Raw genomic sequence first — 20,725 nt, 5'->3', positions numbered from 1 at the left:
TTAAACACGTTCAAAACATCTTAAAAGGCGTGTAATGCCAATTATAAAAAAAGGTCTTTTGTGGATAGTAAAGTGATTAAATTAGTTCTCAAATGATTTTTTTTAACAAACGATATTATATATACTAAGGGGGAGGGGGGATGGGCTTAGCCTCACAAAGGGCTATCAATAATGTGATTAAATTAATTGTTAAATGATTGTTATTTTTATTTTTATTTTTATTTTTAATAAACAATATTATCTACACTAAGGGGGAAGGGGGTGAGCTTAGCTTCATAATGGGCTAGTAATAATGTGATTCAATCAGTTGTTCATTCAATATTATTTTCTCTATTTTTTAAACACGTTCAAAACATCTTAAGAGATGTGTAATGCCGGTTATAAAAAAAGTCTTTCGCACGTAGCTAATAATGTGATTAAATTAGTCGTAAAATGATTGATTTTTTTTTTTTTTTTAACAAACGATATTATCTACACTAAGGGGAAGAAGGTGGATTTAGTCTCATAATGGGTTAACAATAATGTGATTCAATCAATTGTTCATTAAATATTATTTTCTCTATTCTTATTGTAAATTCTATAGAGACCGATTTTATTATGTGAATTCAGCTGCTTTAATTGGTTTATGAGGGGTTTCTTCTAGCATGATTTAAGATTATTATTTACTTATATTTGACTTTCCTTTTGTCAATTTACACATATAAATATATTTAAAACGTGTAAGTCATGTGTAGCACACAGTAATTCAAAAAATGCATTCTGTACGCGCATGAACGCGTGCAATGCGATATGAGGTGGTGTCCCATCCATTTGAATTAAGGGTCAGTATAGATTCCATGTTTCTCTATCAGTCTTCAACTTTTGTTAATTAATTTCGAAGCATCTTACAATAAAAAATAAAACACCAAGAATATTAACATCTTACTATTGATATAGGACTACTATTATATTTTTCTTCGGAAAGGGATCCTCTCGGAATCCCTTCCACCTAATCCTACTCATCAAATAATCTGGGCCCTTAAAATTTGATCTAACGGCTAAAGTTATTATAATTTTTAAAGTGGGCCCATGTTTTTAGCTGTTGGATCAAATTTTAAGGACTCGAATTGTTTGATGAAGAAGATTAGGTGGAAGGGATCTGGAGAGGATCCCTTTCCTTTTTCTTCGTTTATATATGCTACGTAATGCGGACGTCAATTAGCTAGGGCAGCGTATATGAGCTCAAATTTTAATCATTATATATGTAATTAGAATAGTTTAAAATATCAATCGTCTAGTCAATAAATATTTGTAACCTAATTAATATTTACATAGCTATATAAAGTTTCCCCTTGAGAAATGTTAAGGAGACTTTATAAAAAGTGGGATTCTCCATATTCTCGTCATTTCATGTTTTTGACACAATCTTTATAACGTTGATGGAGAAATTATGTTAAATTGTAAGGTGGTAAAAAATTCATAAAAAATCTCATCTTAAAAGAGTCTTATTAACATTTCTCTTTTCTCTTTATTGGATGAATTTTTATTAATTGGATGCTCTAGAAGATTGTTCTTAGATATGGAAAAACACTTATGAGTGGCCCAAAATAGCGTGTACTTATCTGATAAAAAGAAGGGAAAAAGTAGTAGTGCCTGGATTCTATCTGTCACCACACAAAAAAGTTATTACTTGGTATCAAACAACAACAGTATCATTGGCATTAAATATATATTGGCTTGGCTCTCATTTAACTTTATTCACAAGTTTGTTATTATTGAAAGAGGCCGATCTGAGGAAGATAAAAAATGCATGGAGCTGAAAGGAGAAAGTCGTCAGGAGGAGGTGCTCATGATCAGTACGAAGATGAGGGGTCGACGTTTGAGGATGATGATGATTATGAGGAGGAGCATATTAATGATGATTCTAAGAAACAGTGGCTGGGGAAATTAGGGCGTTTTATCGCTTGTACGACTGCCGGCGACTCCACCACTCTTACTACTACTCCTGGCAGTACAAGTACTGGAAGCAGATCATCGTCTGCATCTTCATTTCTTGATCGACTCGTTATTCATCCTGAAAACTGGTAAGTACATGTACCTTCAATTTTTTCTCTGGCTAATATATGTATGAGATGTGTTTTCTTTGTGTTCATGGCTGGAGAGAATCTGCGTTGTAATGAGTTGCAGTTAACACATAATGGTAATTTAATTAGTACATTAGGATCATCAATCATAATTATAGATGGATTAGTAAGTGATAGATTCTTCTCGTGAATAGTATCTTCATTTTCATTTACAAGCATTTGTGTTCTAAGTACAATGCCTTTGAGTAATAATATTGATTATAATGAATAAATAAAAATCATGAATGGACTATGTCGGTCCTGGGTTAATTAGTTGTGAGAAACCTACTTATATATCATTTTCAAAGTATTAATTAGTTGTAAGGCGTTAGCGTGCAGACCAGCAGATCTGGTGGTCTACAATTGTTCAGACTTGATAAAGGTTGTTACGACACCTGTTTCAACAATCTTGTATTTATCACTTATAATTATATAGAAAGTTGGATACAAAAAAAGTATATAGAAAGTTAATACACATGATATATAGATACGTATAGTACGTCTTTTACCTAAACGAGAATGTGAGTCTCTTAATTGTATATATCTACCCTACAACTACAAGTAGAGATCTGATTGTACTTTCTTGAAGATTGTAGGTCAAAGTGGGAACTTTCTAGCTAGAATGTCTTTGTATTCACACATTTGGGAAAGAGAGAGAAAAGAAAATTCACGGAATTCATGATATTATATAGAACTTGCAAGCAAAACCTTTTCGATATATTGTACTCAAGAAAAGAGGGGAAAAATGAACTTTATGAATATTAGTTTTGACAAAAAGTTGGGTCGGGTTTAGAACCGGCCCAATAGCCCAAAGCTGTAAGTTGGCGCCAAAACATAACCCTAAATATTGGAAAATGCAGGTTGTACGTGGGGTGGACGCATTTCATTCTGCTATGGGCAGTCTATTCGTCCTTCTTCACGCCTTTGGAGTTCGGCTTCTTCCGGGGTCTGCCCCAGAATCTGTTCCTGCTCGACATCGCCGGCCAGTTGGCCTTCCTTGTCGACATCGTCGTACGCTTCTTCGTGGCCTACCGAGACTTTCACTCGCACCGTATTGTCTACAACCGCAACCTCATCGCTCGCCGCTACTTGAAGTCTCGATTTCTCGTTGATTTGCTCGGTTGTCTGCCTTGGGATGCCATCTACAAGGTAGTATTACTCTTAACTAATTGCAGGCAAAAACACCTTTTCAGTTATGTAGTTTCTAAAAAAAGTTCCATTTTCGTTTCATGTATTCCAGTTGCATCGAATTTGGTTATGTTGTTTGCAAACTGTTCCAGTGACCCAGTCCGAGGGCATCCGTTAAACCCCAAACTCTTAAGTCCTATTAATTTATACAAAATTGTCTCGTGCATGCACATGGGAGAGTGATTAATGAGTTTCATACAAGAAATTAAAATATGTTAATGGATATTCTATAATTGAGATTTGTAAACTACAAAGACTAAATTTGACGCCATTGAATTTGAAAACATATCTGAATTATTAGTTTGGAAAATTGGCACAATATATGGCTTCTTTGGGATTTTTGAAAGGTCTACAAACATTTTGTGTTTGTTAAAAAAATAAGAAGCACTTTTAGCTCATAGAAACATTTTTTGAATAAGCATATGTCAGATACTTCTATAGGAAGCACTTGGGTTTATAAAAAAGAATTTCAACTTATATAATATTTATAGAGAAATAATCTCAAACATGCCCTAAGTCTTTCTCCAACTGAATCCAGATCTAGTTATTCTTAATTAAGTAAGTAATAGATTGATTGTGATGTGTAGGCTTCTGGGAAAGAAGAGGGAGTGAGGTACCTGTTATGGATAAGACTAAGTCGAGCACGTAGAGTAACAGAGTTTTTTGAGAAGTTGGAGAAAGATATAAGGATCAACTACCTTTTTACAAGAATTGCCAAACTTTTTGTTGTGGAACTTTATAGCACACACACGGCTGCCTGCATCTTTTATTACCTTGCTACTACCATGCCTCCGTCACGGGAAGGATACACATGGATTGGAAGTTTGAAGATGGGTGACTATAGCTATTCCCATTTTAGAGAAATTGACCTTTGGAAGCGTTACATCACCTCACTCTATTTCGCCGTTGTTACCATGGCAACCGTTGGTAATTATCTCACTCATTTGTTCATTAATTTAAGCTTCATAATTTCCTTACACTAGGTTGTCATTGTGGTAGTATTCCAAGTTAATCACATAAATCATGTATTGTCATGTGTTTTAACTTTCTCATGTGACAATCCGTGATTGGTTTGGGATCCCCTTGCAACTAAATTCTTCTCTTTTACCATACATACGCCAATTCATTTTAGAGATGGTTAATTAATGTATGCTTTTTCTTCTTTTGTTTTTGTATCTTTTATAGGATATGGAGAGATACATGCAGTGAATGTGAGGGAAATGATATTCATCATGTTTTATGTGTCTTTTGACATGCTTTTGGGTGCTTATCTGCTGGGTAACATTACCGCACTGATAGTAAAAGGATCAAAAACTGAAAAGTTTAGGGACAAGATGGCCGAACTTATAAAATACATGAAAAAAAACAGGCTTGATAGGGGGATAAGTAAGGATATCAAAAATCATTTGAGGTTACAGTATGATCGTAGCTACACCGAAGCGGCTGTTCTTCAGGATATTCCAGCCTCCATTCGCAGCAAGGTACTGATCACTGCCTAATTTTAAAGTCAGGCCGAAATCTGTGAATTGGGAGTTTGATCAAATAATACGTTTCTTGTTCTTGACTGTTCTTCCGGTTTGAACCATTTGCTGAATCATGAAAATGTCCAATAAATTTTAGTACATTTTCCTGAAAAATTATTTTTGATTATCCAATAAATTTTAGTACGTATCAAATAATTGGGATCTTACATTCGATTATCCTATTTGACAAGTTTTTGGTACTGCTGTACTGACATTTCTGAAATCTACTAAAATTAATCTGTTTGTTTCTACTTTGCAGATTTCACAGAAATTATATGAACCATACATCAAAGAAGTTTCTCTTTTTAAGGGATGCTCTTTAGGATTCATAAAGCAGATTGTAAGCCATTTTATTCAGTATTTGCATTTGGTCAAATGAACAAAATGCTGTCATCATTTGATATGTGCATCACCTTTGTTTACCCTCAACACAGGGAAATGATTTCCGCACACATTTTTTTCTCCTTATGCGTACTCACTCCTATTTATTTATGTCCCTTGATTCCTTTTAATAAATTCAAACTGAACGCCAGAAATATAAAAGGGTGTGTAGGGGGAGAAATAAAAGGGGTGTATAGTGCTCAGTTCCAAAATGATTAGAATTCTAGAACTACTTCTTCCATATATAGGAAGAAATTTAACCTATGTTTTGCGTTTATCAGGCAACCAAAATTCATGAGGAGTTTTTCCTTCTAGGAGAAGTGATCATAGAGCAGGGACAAGCAGTGGATCAATTATACATAGTATGCCATGGGGAGCTGGTATGAGTTTGACATTTCAAGATTAATTGCTTATTCTTCACTAATCAAAATTAATCCTGAAATTGTTTTAGTTACTCAAACATTGATCTTTGTGTTCCTCTGCACTTACTATAACTCATACTGTTAATTATTTGATTTGTTGCATGCGTGAAATCCTCAAACCCCATGATTGGTGCTGGCTACTAGTAGTACACACACACACACACACACAAATCTATTTCATTTGTTGTTTATGCGAAAGCCTGCGCGGCTGCACGCACAAATGAAGCACCTTTTTCTCTGTTTACTTTTTCAGGTTTACAAGTTCATATTATTTGTTGACCCCTCAAGGGTAAATTAATAGTTACTCTATGTAGTCTATTGTATATCAGAATATATGTTTAATTATTATTCCTAAATCCTAACGGATTTGTTTTGATATTATCTACAGGCGAAGGTGAGAAGGCATGAAGACAGTGAAAGTGAAGAGCTCCTTGAGCGCCTGCAAACCTATAGCTCGTTTGGCGAGGTTTCTTTTCTTTGTAATACTCCCCAGCCATATTCTGTTCGGGCTAGTCAACTGTGCAGGGTCTTGCGACTTGATAAACAATCTTTTAGGGAAATTCTGGATATACATTTCTTAGATGGGCGGATTATCCTAAACAACCTCCTCGAGGTAAATAGACTTGAAAACTTTCGTGGTCTTTTTTTGCTTTCTTGCTTCTTTCACAAAAAGATAGTGCTTATGCCCAGGCAATTTGCAAATGAAAATTTAAATTCCACCTGCTAATCACTTCTCATCTTCTAGGGAAAAGACGTGAATACCCGGAACAAGCTTTTGGAATCAGATATCATCCTATATATTGGAAAGCATGAAATGGAGTTAGTTATGAAAGTAAATTCTGCTGCCTATGATGGAGATTTTTATCGAGTAAAATGTTTGATTGGAGCTGGAGCTGATCCCAACAAGATGGACTATGACGGAAGGTCGCCTTTGGTACGTATTTAGATGCCTAAGCTTAAGCTATAATTTGATCTTTATAAACTGGAAATTTTAGCATAATATAATCAACTTTACTACTATGTTTTCTTATCTGTAACATTATTAAATATATGTACATATTTATCTATATATTTTGTTTCCACAGCATGTTGCTGCATCAAAAGGGTTTGTTGATATCACTCGTTTCCTTATTGAACAAGGAGCGGCCGCTGAGATGTCAGGTGATATTCTAAGGAGCTCTACAAGAACTTTTTTAACTGGATCATGTTGTGAATAAATCTTCCTAGTTATTACAATTATTGTTGATTAATTTGTGTGTACTGTACGTAATATTAGATAAATATGGGAACACTCCTTTACTTGAAGCCATTAAAAATGGGCACGATGAAGTAGCTTCTTTACTTGTTAAGGCGGGGGCATCACTCGCTGTTGATGATGCCGGTGATTTTCTCTGTACTACGGCAGCAAGGAGGAATATGGAGCTTCTGAAAAGGCTTTTAGCCAATGACATAAACCCGAATGCGAAAAATTATGATCAGCGGTCACCACTTCATGTAGCTGCTTCAGAAGGCTTATATCCAATGGCAGAATTCCTTTTAGAAGCAGGAGCAAGTGTTCTATCAAAGGACAGGTAAGGTCTGAATGTACCTCATCTGGCTTGTTAGGCCGGAGGAGTTATATGAATGGGTTCATCGCCAAAGTGGCTTCTTGAGCCACTAATACAAGAGCATATGCACGGCTCTCTCCACATGGCCTGTATTGGTGGCCCATTGCGCAACAATGGTAGTGAATTTGATCCATAAGTCTCTCTTCCTAGGCAAGGACGACATCTTATGGTCTCCTTGAATCCATTTGTAAATATAACTAGTCTACTTCTTGATTGCAGATGGGGAAGAACTCCACTTGATGAAGCCCGCATAGGTGGAAATAAGAAACTGATCAAATTGCTTGAAGTCGCCAGAGCTTCTCAGTTGTCAGATTTCTCCGATCATTCTCAAGAAACTGGTTAACATTAATTTTTATACATTTCTCGAACATGTAGCACACATTTTATTACTATCTGCTAGCTGATGCAGGCCAAGGACTAAAAGCGTTATTATATAAAATTACTGGCAGCTGAGATTTAAGTTTTATAATATAATACATGCATTTTTTTAGAGTTATAATGCACGTATCTAGCTTAAAATTTGTGGCTTATGGAATTCCTAGGTTAATGCCATTTTATGAAATCATTTAGTTTTTTAGGAGTTATATTGTAAGCCTTTATTTTTTTATGTCTTTTCATATTTTAATCTTTAAGTTGTTAGCCTATAAATACTTGTATTTGTAAAGAAGAATGAGAGAAGTTGTTTAAATTATCATATTGATATTTGAGTTGTAAACTTGTTTTTATGTGCCTTTCTCTTTGTAAGAGTCTGCTGCTTTGTTCTTTCTAGTGTCTACGTTGTAGGCTGGTACTAGAACCAAAGTTTATAGGATTTTCAGGCCTCTCCTCGCATTAGGAGATAATGGACCCTACCTATCCATTCTATCTGTCATTTTATTTCGTTTTTATCCGCTGCGCCCTGCATCATTAGCCAATATGTATTATATGTAATATTACATTATCCTTTGAATTCATATCGAAGTAAGCTACTCTAATGAACTTAGTACCAGTTTGGCTTAGCTTAAATTCTAAAAAAAAAAAAGGGTACCAAGAAATGTTGAGCCCTAAAATGTGTTTGCTAAACATTTTAAAACAGCTTATTTTTATAGTTTTGGATGAAAAAAAGTTGAAAAGTAGAAGCAGCAAAATTGAGCTTCACAAGACCGGCTTTTTATTGCCAAAACACGGATGAACAATGTTCATTAAATGAAACTTTCAAATTTCCAAACCTACTCTTTTGCATCTTTCTCCTAAAACTCTCCTTCGATATTGTCTCTCGCTCACTTCCACTCTGCAGCTCTCTCTCTCCCTCTCATCTTGTTCAAGCACTCTTCACCAAAAAAAAAAAAGAAGGTATATTTCCTTTTCTCAACCTCTATTTTTGGATAGTTGGAATATTGAAATTGAATAATTGGAAGGTAGAATTGGAAGATTTAGATTTCTGGGTAATCTGAGTGATCTGATTCTGGGTTCACCTGCTTCGAGGATGATTTCGGTGACACCAACATCAACTGAACCAGCAAGCCAAGTCACCTTCCTCTCTATTATTTTGAAATATTGGATATATAAACATATGGATTTTAGTTTGTGTTTTTGCAATCTATTATTTTTCTATGAATGATTGATGAGTTTTCTGTGTGATTTGCTGATAAATTAGACATTCTTCTATGAATGATTAATGTCCTTATTAGTCATTTTACACAGTCATAGCAGTTTTATAAAAAAATTTATCAAACGCTCTGACATTGTTTTTTTTTTTTTTTTTTTCTAAAAGCACTTTTAGCATTATAGTTTACCAAACACTTACCTGTTTTTTTTTCATAACTGTTTATTTTCACAGCACAGCAAAGGCAGTTTTGAAAAAAAGCACAGCAATCCCAAACTAGCCCTTAGTCTAGTCGAAGTAAGCTAGTCTGATCGGAGCAGTCAGAATACTTAGTTTAGATAAGAGCAAGCTAGTTAATCATAGTAGTTAGGCTACTCAGAGGGAATGACTAGTCAGAACACTAAGTGTACAGTCTTAGTCAGTAAGACTAAGCTTATGCCCATTATAGATGTTACTTGTCTCCCAACTAGGAAAACCCTAGTTCATGTCAAATTAAGATATATTGGCGATTAAGCAACATAATTATAATCTAAGATGATTGTGTCTTATCCTAGATTCCCTTCTAGATACTCTCTCGATTTAATACGGTTACTTCCTCTACAAATACTCTCAAGATCTCTACACAGTGAAACCACCAATCTCTTGAGAAAGGGGGATGATCTTTTCTTTTCTCTTTTTTTTGGAAAAAATGGAGTTATCTGGGACCCATCTTCCCTAAATAATGGTGGGCTCTTCCTCCGGAGAAACGCGAGGGCTGGTTTGTTTTTCTCTAGAGAAGCACAATAGCTCTGTGCTTCACCTCCCCTCCTGTGGAGTCGCAAGATTGGCTTCGGTTAACTGCCACCGGTTTTTATCTCTTTAATTTTTATTTTCTTTAATTATTTGATATGTTTTTGTACGAAAACTCCCTTGAAGATTATATTCTTTTTTTTCCTTTGCAGTTGTGAATTTTTTTGTTTTAGGGGGGTTTTAGTCCAAATTTTTTTGTCCAAGCTTGTTTCACCAAATTGAGCACTCGACTTTATAATAGTATAGATTAGAAAATATGTCCGCGCGTTGCTACGAGAACCATTTGTTTCAGACGTAATTGAATGAATGAAGATTTAAGTTGAATAAATTCCACACAATTATGAACAAACAGAGGGATACATGAGTGAATGAGGTCGATAAGATAAGCAGTTTATGCTACCTTGTGCCAAAGAGTTTATGCTAGTATGCCCTCTTATGTTTAAGGAGCAATTGAAATAAAATAGTTCATGAATGTCATGCTTCTGCTGGCTGAGTTAGGCTCATATCAGGATCACTACAGGCTCTAAGAAAGGATTGCCAAAAGAATGCATGCATAACTTCTCCTACAAGTACCTAAATGAATGCATGCATAACTTCCCCTACAGTAAATTTGTTCACCTGAGTCACAATCCCCTTGCAAGGATTATAAAACTCAAAGCTTACTGTCCAAAACCAAATAATTTGTACCATTTACATGCTTGTGCAACATATGCCTTACACTGGAAAAACATCAAAAATCGAAATCAAATTTGTAAATCATGGACGGATTTTGTTTTATATTTTTATAATCAAATCAAGTAGCAATGTAGCACATAAAATTACAAACTTGAAGCAACAAGAGAGAGCAGAAATTAAGATGTAGAGAGATCCTCAAACTTGCAACATACTGTATGGAAACTAATCGTAGAGGTTTGTGAAGCAAACCGCGGCATGAGTTGCAGTCAATTGAACAAAAACATAGTAGTTTAACTAAAAAATGCATGATGAAATGGATTCATAGTTTTCATGCATGACACAACCCTATATTATTCCATAAGTCAACTTAATATAATTCCACAAAGTGAAATTATAATGCTTACTTGTCGCAGAAGGGGCAATGCCACAATGAAGGCATATGGTGAAACTTAGTAACCTGTAGCATTCATTGCACTTTGTAGCCGATATGTTTTTGCCTATCTGATGGCATCTGCTAACATAAAAAAGGCCACAAAAGGGATGCCAAGTCTACTTTTATTCTTATATCAGGCGATAAATAGAACAGATAGATGATGTTTTCCATATCAATAGCATACTAAGAAATCTAAAGGACACAACACAGTAGCTTACTAATTCAAAAGATTAAATGAACTATAAATGGACCAATGGTTAATCGAACAAATTCAATACAACTGAATCACATTCTAATTTTAAGCTAAGCACTATATTGCCAAGAAAAGTGCCCATATTGCTGTGAATAGCACTATCCACTGCTCATTTTGCTAAATGAAATGCTTAGAATCTATTCATTTCAAGTAAGTAAAAATCCAGAACAGGGAGATGGAGATATCGGACGTTGAAAAGTGATTAAATTACCATCTTAACAATCGATTTAACCTATATACACCTACAGGTATCAAATTCAATCTTAGATAAAAATAAAGCTACTGATGAGATAACTGATTCTTGGTGTGAGTCATCACTTCTACTTTTTATGGCAATGATTACTTAAAGTTCTCATGCATACCAGCTCTCAATAGACTCAACAACACATGGAGGTAAGGACCAATCCAGTAATCTTGAGAAAAGGGGATCCCTGAACCCTCAAAACCCACATACATCTTTTGGCAAGATAAGTCATATTGCCAAAGCACAAAAGAAAAAATAATAATAATGTATTGACACATTTAAAAAGAAATTCCGAACCTTTTGTACAATGCAAGAAGGTCTGGGAGTATTGAAAAAAAATGTCTATAAGAAGTAATCAATTTTTTCTTTACCATGCTCAATTATGTGGATGTGCATTGTACTGCTATAATGATGACAATTATTTGTCAAATGCAAGTGGATTTCTACCATTTTATCAGAAAATGTTAATATCAAAGGAAAGTAAGCTTGTATGGAATAACAATCGTTTAAAATTAATGACCATATTAAGAACAGAAAAGTTTCAGCAAATAATTGAATGTAATACAATAGACATAGATGAGAGGATTGAGCAAATAATTGAATGTAATACAATATACATAGATGAGAGGATTGAGTAATTAGGAATTCTATCATTCATGTGAAAAAGAAAACATGCATTATAGTTGAAACAACTCTACCTTTACTTGAAGCACCAAGCATGGCAGCTTTAACCGTCTGCACAAAACGGAAGCAGATCCAATGAAGTCAAATTTTGCTTGCTATATATGGATATGCATGCTATAAGAAACATTCATTTGTAGATTGTAATATGTCATCAATATCATAGTTTCAAGTAATCATTCTACTGCTTGGAGGAAAAACACAGAAAAGGGAAGCAGAAAAGTAGAAGACATAATACTTGGGCATCTGGCAGGAATAGTAAGTTTCTGAAAAAAATTGCTAAACCATCTTACAAATTCAATCGTTAAACGTTATACTATAACCCAAGACAAAGATAAAATTATACAGTTTGTTTACGAATCAAAACAAAGTGTTGCTATGATCCGCAACCGCTATGAATCAAAAGATGGTAAATGAGAGAGAGAGAGAGAGAGAGAGAGAGAGAGAATTCGAGAAGCACCTGCTAACATTACCAAAAAAGTTGAAAATGGTGGTTTTCATACGAAGATAAAGCGCCTAATATGAAATCAAGGCACAAAAATTATAATTAAAAATTTTGTGTACGGTAAAAAACTAATTCATTGATTAATTAAGACAAATGACTGAAAACGTCAACTTTTCAATTGTTATCAGTATTACACGGACTAAAAGAACAGGAGAAGTAAGATTTCATGTAGAAGATCGCTTGTATAAACTAAATCCAGTAAATCAGAGAAAAATGCAATACAACAGTACACGACTGGAAAAGAGAGTACAAAATCCAGTCTACTGCTTAAGCATGACTCTATGTAAGATTATTTTCCCTTCCGTTAAAGTTTGAACAAACCAACGTATCACATTAAGGAAAACAAATCACCTTCTCAGCCTTGGCAGCAGCTTGTGCAGATTTTCCATACAATTCTTCTCTAACAGCAAGTTGACCCTTCAATTTCTTATCTTTCAAGCCCTGAAAACACAAAATCCAAGATGCAGTGACAATAAACATGTGTAAATTTCATGAAAACTCAAAGTTTTTAGGCCATACCTTCAAATTTGCTTCTGCTCCTCTAAGAAACTTCTTCACTCTCTTATCTAACTGGTCAGAAATCTTCTCCTGCAAATTAAGGTACTGCCCATTTTATTTTCTCATTCCCTTTTTAAGAAAATTATGTGCACATAAGAGCCTAAAGTTCGGCTCTCACGTTGGTGAGTTAAATGGTGCAATGTACAAAAGGTGAGAGCTTAATCCAGAGCTATCATAACTAAAATACCAAAATATCAAAACTCGAAAATCTCCACCTAACAAAACATCTAAAAAACATATTTTCAATGAGATTTGAGTAGAATCGTGACTGCAAGCAGATCTTGTGGGACTGCTACAAAAAATATAAACCAGTTGATTTCCGTAATAAAATATATTCAGTTGATTTTCAGGCGTACCTGTTTCATTGCAGGCACAGTGTCAATAGTGCCACCATCTTGTTTCACACCTATTTAGCTTACAGCAGTTTCGAATCCTTCAAACGCAAAATGCCCTGAAACTTGATGAGTAATACAATTCAACGACGACATTCAAATTTTATTTTTCCTAATTGAAAAAAAGATAAACTGGTCCACATAAATCTTTTAGCTTGAAAATCCACACCCACAAACCAACCAATTCAAATGGTGAATTTGGTATAAATGAACACTGTTGAGAGTTGTCCCACATTGGTGAGGGATAAGGTTTGCTATGTGCTTATATGATCTTGGACTACTCTCTATATGGCCAATTAGTTTTATAGTGGAACCTCAACTTTCATCATTGTATCAGAGCAAGCCTTATCCCTCACCGATGTGGGACAACTCTCAACAAACACTACGATTTGAGGATCGATCATGTACCAGCTTAACAGCCACCTCCTCCGCACTGTGTACATTTACACTAACACCAGAAGAGCAATTTCATTACAAAACACATTAAATTAACACAATGAATAATTTTCTTAGGAAAATGGGATATCAAGCACTGATTACCGTACCTAAATAGAGTTTTCCGAAAGACCCACTCCCAATCTTCCTCCCCAGCTTCCCAGCAATCACATGCTCCATGATGCAACAATGTCCAATACGATTGGACCCACAGACTCAAACTGGCTTTATTTCACAGCAATTTGTGCAAAATTCTTCCTTCAAAATCAAATCCAGCTGCACGGCGTGCTCAACCGGCGAAAATATGCATATCCCCTTGTGATTCATTCACTCTGAAATCTGCAACCTATAACACATTATTACGAAAGCAGAGGAATTTCCAATTACTTATGATACAAACAAACACATTAACTAACAAAAATCCTAATTCCCTCTTTCACTCACTCTCTTTAACTAAAATTTAATTACTTTGATGCTTCTTTCAATTATCTTTCATTTCTGAGCAACCAAATAGGGGATAACACAAACTGCAAGGTAAGAAAGAAAGGTGGAAACCTGGAGGGTTTGGGAGAAGCGTTTCTGAGCAGCCAAACAGGGGATAACACAAATTGTTGCTCATGGACCAACAAAGAGCTTTGAAGCTCATCAATCGACATCTCTGTAGTGTCGTTTGACTCTTCACTAGAGCAAACTATGTAGTTGAACTTTGGAGCCATAGATCTCAGGATTTCCTCTACAATGGAGCCATCATCAAGCATGTCACCATAGATTCGTATTTTGTTTGCAATCCCCATGGTCCTTGCGAAATACTCCAGGACAGACTCTCCATTCTTCATTTGAAGAGTCTCAAAGTCATGTTTTAGGGCCTGAAGCTGTGCACGCTTCACTATTGCTGAACCTTGGTATTTTTTCTTCATGGAGTCCCAAATGTGCTTGGAAGTATCCTTCTGAAGAATAGTCTCCAAAATTGTACGATCAATTGATTGGAATAGGTAATTTTTTACCTTCAAATCCTTCAACTTCATTTCTTCAAGCTTCCGTTTCTGCGCAACTGTAATCGTACTTTCTTTGGGTATAGTATATCCCGTTTCCACAAGATCCCAGTACTCTTTGGACCTTAGGAAATTCTCCATCAACATGCTCTAATGACCATTGAAGCGTGGTATCGCTGGCTGAACGAAATTCTCTGCTGGCTTGTCATACGCCATGGATGCTTGCTACTACAAGGATAAAAGTTGCTGCTTCTATGTGAGATTTTTCTACCAGGCCCAGTGGGGGCTCTGATACCAAATGTTGGTTTAACTTTTAAACTGTAAACTTAAGCTTGCTGCCAAAGAGATGGCTAAGAAGCTCTGATTTCATTAAACAAACTTGAAAGAGAAATTACAACTTAAATAAGAAAAAACAAGTCTACTGCTGCAAGCACCATAACGTAAACTTTGCAGATTTTGTGGAAAAACACTTTGCAGGTTTTGTGGAACCACCTTTTTGATGTATGAAGTGCAAGTATCTTTTGTTGTTGTTTGATTTCAGCGCAAAAGACCTTGGTAGTACAAGTGGTTCCAAGTCGACGACTGTGTACACATCCATGTCGTCGTGGAGCTTGGCAGTGTTGCTCCCTGCAAAGAGGCACTGGTTGAAGTCGTTAACAGTGAATGACGTCACAAAGTGCCTCAGTTGCACGTGGAGTAATCGGAAGACTGCCTTGTTGTCTGAATGGACAACCACAGGCTCAAATAATGTGCAGGACCAATGTTTTTTATCTTCCTCTGGTTCGTCAGCTCCAGCTACAATCCAGTACTGGTGATTGTTCGCCCTTCTCAAGTACTTGTTGTTGAAACAACATTTGATATGCACGAGTCCTTCGTAATCGCTGTTTGCCGGCTCCATTTGGAACTTTGCGTACTCGCTCTTAACATCCACTTCGGAGAGTTGGACAAGCTCATCAAGATTCTTGATACGTTGATGTATGTAGCGCAAGTATTTTTTGTTGTTGTTTGATTTCAGCGCAAAAGACCTTGGTAGTACGAGCAGTTCCAAGTCGACGAATGTGTACACATCCAAGTCGTCGTGGAGGTTGGGGGTGTTGCTCCCTGCAAAGAGGCAGTGGTTGAAGTCGTTAACAGTGAATGACGTAACGAAGTGCCTGAGTTGCACGTGGAATAATCGGAAGACTGCCTTATTGTCTGAATGGACAACCACAGGCTTGAACAATGTGCAGGATCAATGACTTATTTCTTCCTTTGGCTCGTAAGCCCCAGCTATAATCCAATACTGCCAGTGGTTCGCCCTTCTCAAGTACCTGTTGTTGAAACAGCATTTGATATGCATGAGTCCTCCGTCATCAAATCCTCCCCACAAGGTAACCTCTAAATATTCATTCAAAATAGGATTAATTACCTCAATTAATTAATTAATTTCCTAATTGATTGCAAGATATTTTGGTGACATAATATCTTGCAATTACACCCAAAAATCACCAAATGTGGCCGGTTCCCACCTCTCCAAAGGGGGCCGGCCACACCTGACACGCCCCGACCCCGAGGTCCTAGAGACATCGAGATGGTCACGTGCTGGCCGACACCCGAAGGGTGACGAAACCATTTAATTAAAACAAAAACTGAGAAAATAAACTAAAGTACGTAATAAAGGCTAAAAACCCAAATAAAAGTTCAACCTCTAAAAAAAAAAATTAGGTAAACCCACAGCACGCCCAGAGCATAATTCTAATACAGAGTACGAGCAGAACTAAGAATAAAGAAGTGCTATTACAATAAGTGGCGAAGCGGAGCGAATATGACACAAATCACTGGTAGGGGAACGCCTCGTAACTTAGGTCGTAATCCTCGTTCCAAGGTCCTGAAGGGGGCGCAAAACAAAGGTGAGTGGACCAAGTTTATACATACAGTAATAGTAAAACAGTTATCAACATACTAACCCCCAGGTTTTATGAAAACACAAGTATAAGGATAAATATAGGTTTTCCGAAATCTAGCATGACGCGCAATGTCTCAAATCATAAATCGCATAAATAATAAACACTAGTGAATGTCCGATATAACACTTCAGGCCCCATGCCGGCTCCCCGTCTCTGAGCACACAGTCAGAGGAAAAATACACTTCAGGCCCCATGCCGGCTCCCCATCTCTGAGCAGACAGTCAGAGGAAAACACACTTCAGGCCCTATGCCAACACCAAACCGTCGCCCGGGACGGATCGGATCTATCCCTACGTCCCGTAGCGGAAAGGACCACTAGGTAAGTACAAAACCAGTGAACATACATATATTGAAAATCAACTTCATAGTATAAAGTCATCCATCATCTATACTATAAAGAGGTGTTCTAAACATGTTCTAAATATCATATCGTCATCCATTAGATATTCTATAAGAACATGGGTTATAGGAAAAATAGTAATAATTCAAACTAGCCTCAGTAAGCATATTATCTCAAAACGTTTCATAAAACATAATCGTAAAGTCATGCTTTTCTGTGTATGCAATTCTACCATTAAAACATGCATTTTTAGAAGGGGTCCACTCACCGTACACCGATGGTGCAAGCCGTACCAAACAGGAGTAACGAAATCTCCGCTAAGAATCGCACCTAAACACACAATTGTTACTTTCAGTCAAACTCTACTCAAACGATTGAATTTGGGAAAACGAACATCGGAAACGGGTTCAGAACGTCGAAATTAGCCTAGGATGGGTCCCGCACGAAAACCCAAAAAGTCAACGGTCAAAGGCAACGGTGACCGTTGACCGGTCAAAGTCAACGTTGACCGTTGACCGGGTCAACGGGTCACGGTCAACGGGTCAACGGGTCAGGGTCATGGGTCACGGGTCAGGGTCATGGGTCATGGGTTTTGGGTTAGGGTTGTGGGTTAGGCTTTTGGGCTAACAGAAAATGGGTTTGGGTTTTTGAACCTCACGGCCCAAGGCCTAATTAAAAAGGGGAAATGGGTTTGGGCTGCAACCAAGGCCCTAAGGCCTTTTGGGTTTTTAAAAGAAATAACTAAAAATAAAAACTGAAAGGGTGAGGGTATTGGGCCAAAGACCAAACGGGCCTAAGGCCCGTGGGTGTGGGTAGAGAACGGCCCGAAGGCCTGGGTGCGCCGGAGAAGACCACCGGAGCTTCCACAGCTCCGGCCGACGCCAAACCTACAACCTAGACCCCGATCTAGGTACCAAAATGAAGCACTAGCCGAGAGGAGTAGTTTTATACCTTGGGTTCGCCGTGTAACGGCTTGTGGTGGCCGGAAAATCCCTCGGAAAACACGCACTCGCCGGAAAATTGGGTGTACCTCCACCCTTGCCAAAAACACTCCAAAACCTTGAAAATTCATGAACCCAACTCAGTAACTACATTTAACCAACCTCTAACAAGACTAAGAAGGGAGAAACCATGCTTACCCAACCGGAAAACAAGCTAAATTCGCCGGAGGTGCTCGTACCCTCTTGGCGCCGTGAGCAAGGGAGAGAGAGAGAGCTAAGGTTTGGTGATGATGATGGTGGCTGTGTCCTCAAGCAGGTGCAACAATGGGTGTGTGTGTGTGTGTGTCTTTCACGGGTAGAAGAGGAAGAAGAGGAAAGAGAGAGTTTTTGAGAGAGAGAGAAAGGAAAGATGCAGACAAACCAAAAGAAAAGAAAAGACAAGAAAAGAAAAGAAAAAGGAGAAGAAGAAAAAGGTGTCACGGAAGGGGGGGGACAAAAGAGAAAAAGTAAGGGAGTTGGGGTGCTGCCACGTGGCAGCCTAGGTGATAGGGTAATAATTTAAATTTTCAGATCTTGATTGGGTGACAAAAAGAGGACTAAAGTGATAATTCTATAAATTTTTAGGGAGAATTACAGAATTATCCTTATAAGCAGGGGCGGGTGTAACAACACCCCTATAAATATCACTCCATTTCTCCAAAAACCGGAGGGGAATCCTCTTGCAAAATTCTCTAAATTCTCCAAACACTTTCCCTCAAAATTCTAACTTTGGCATCAGAGGTTCTTCAGTCAAAGCCCACCCATTCATCGTGGGCGCGTGAGGCTCTTGGCCTTGACCTAAGGTGTTAATTGTTTTTGAAGGTGCATTTTCGTCCAAGAACAAGAAGGAAGAAATTTGCATCCAATAATTGGTGCTTTCATTGAGAGTCTTGATCAAACGCTCGTAGAAGACTCTCGCATTCAAGCTTTTTCGTTCTCTTGTTCACTTGTAGATTTTTCGTACGTTCTTATTCTTGGAATCTTTTTTTTAAATTCTTCAATAAAACATAAAAGAACAATACATTGGCAAGAGATTCGGAAACCTCGACAAACGAAAATTCCAACGTTCAAGGATTAGGACCGTGGTGATCTATGAGGCTCAACACAATGATGAGTAGAGCGGCACCACCCCCACGGGGCACCACCGTGGCCAGCACGGCAAGGCCCACGGTGCCACAACCACGGTCCAAGCAGTGCCATTCAAGCGCACATGGGCATAAGCCCAAGGCGAGATGGCCCGAGCCACTCAAGCCCGAGGCGAACCCAATACGTTGCCAAGCAAGCCCTAGCTTCGCACCCACGTGGGCCACACACTGAGCATCTCACTCCCATGGCCTAGCCTACTCCCGTGGCCTTTCAAGCAGCCCAAATCAGTCCAAGATTAGTTCAACCGTCGCGGCTTCAAATTTCTAGGCCTACAATTGAACTAGGGGCATTTTCACCACATTTCTCCGCTGATTTGACATTTCCCAACTCAAATCTCGCGCCCGGAGTCTACCACACTTCCATTACTTAAGGAGACGCATTCCTTCCAAGCTCTTCTAACCCAAATGGAGTGTCACATCCCAGCCCGGGGCGGACCACTTCCCGGGTCCGACTCCACCACCGTAGCACGATATTGTCCGCTTTGGGCTTACCATTCCCTCACGGTTTTGTTTTTTGGGAACTCACGAGCAACTTCCCAGTGGGTCACCCATCATGGGATTGCTCAAGCCCCCTTCTCGCTTAACTTCGGAGTTCCTATGGAACCCGAAGCCAGTGAGCTCCCAAAAGGCCTCGTGCTAGGTAGGGATGGGAATATACATATAAGGATCACTCCCCTTGGTGATGTGGGATGTGGGATGTCACATGGAGGACAACACTTGTCTTGATAAGTCATAGAATAGACTAGCGCCCTCACACAGTAGACGACCTTGGTGAATCAACTCTTGCAGTGTACCAAGATGCAACGTGCCCCAAATGAGGTTTCCTGAAGTAAGACAAGGGTAGACGAAGAACCTCTTCAGCAGCGTCCCGGCAAGCAGCCACTCGACCAACCATGAACCGAGCGTTAGGGCAATGTGCACTCTCGACTAGGCCCACGGACAAGCATACATTCACGGTTGGGGCCACATTCCGATAGTCAACATGAGCAACCTTCCAAGCGAAATGTTCATTTGTGGCTAGGCCTGCAAGGAGCATCATCCACCTTACATCGGAGTAGGCAGCACGAAGGACGGAGAGAAGCAGTTACTCAGTCCGGCTCAAGCTCAACCAGCAGCTTACGAAGAATTTCCTCGTCTACTAGGAATGAACCACATGCACCACAATAGCGGCATAGACGAGCCAATCACGTAAAAAAGCAGCCTAGACCAGTAGCTCACGACCGAGGGTAGCCGAGAACTCTATTACCCCCAACAAAGGCAAATTCAAGAAGAAATAGAAAGGTTCATGACCGAGCGATTGCGTGATTTCCAACACAACAAGGTCACTAACGAGGCACTATGATGAGACATGACCAACATAAGCAGGTCACCCTTCACGGACGAGATTAAGCAGGCAGAGCCTTCATGCAAGTTCAGCATGCCACATTTCACATCCTTCAAAGGGGATGGAGACCTAGAGAGACACCTAAAGCACTACTGAAGCGCAATAATCCTCTATTAAAACAACGACAATCTCATGTACAAGATATTCGCGAGTCTTCATATGAAT

At 38.1% G+C, this 20,725-nt stretch overlaps 1 protein-coding gene across 1 annotated transcript; it reads left to right on the top strand.

Annotated features, from left to right (window-relative positions):
* Nucleotides 1-1,708: 1,708 nt before the first annotated feature.
* Nucleotides 1,709-7,719, top strand: LOC103950549 (potassium channel SKOR). Its single transcript, XM_009361773.3, has 11 exons — nucleotides 1,709-2,063; nucleotides 2,963-3,251; nucleotides 3,878-4,217; nucleotides 4,476-4,771; nucleotides 5,073-5,153; nucleotides 5,476-5,574; nucleotides 6,005-6,229; nucleotides 6,362-6,550; nucleotides 6,702-6,777; nucleotides 6,893-7,187; nucleotides 7,443-7,719. The coding sequence occupies exons 1-11, from the start codon at nucleotides 1,786-1,788 to the stop codon at nucleotides 7,564-7,566; spliced, it is 2,292 nt and encodes a 763-aa protein (XP_009360048.2). The 5' UTR covers nucleotides 1,709-1,785; the 3' UTR covers nucleotides 7,567-7,719.
* The last annotated feature ends 13,006 nt before the right edge of the window (nucleotides 7,720-20,725 follow it).

Source organism: the organism of the source record quoted next, unplaced genomic scaffold, assembly GCF_019419815.1.
Source record: "Pyrus x bretschneideri cultivar Hongxiangsu unplaced genomic scaffold, Pyrus_bretschneideri_v1 Contig27, whole genome shotgun sequence".
NCBI lineage: Eukaryota > Viridiplantae > Streptophyta > Magnoliopsida > Rosales > Rosaceae > Pyrus > Pyrus x bretschneideri.
This window is presented reverse-complemented; position numbering and strand designations above follow the sequence as displayed.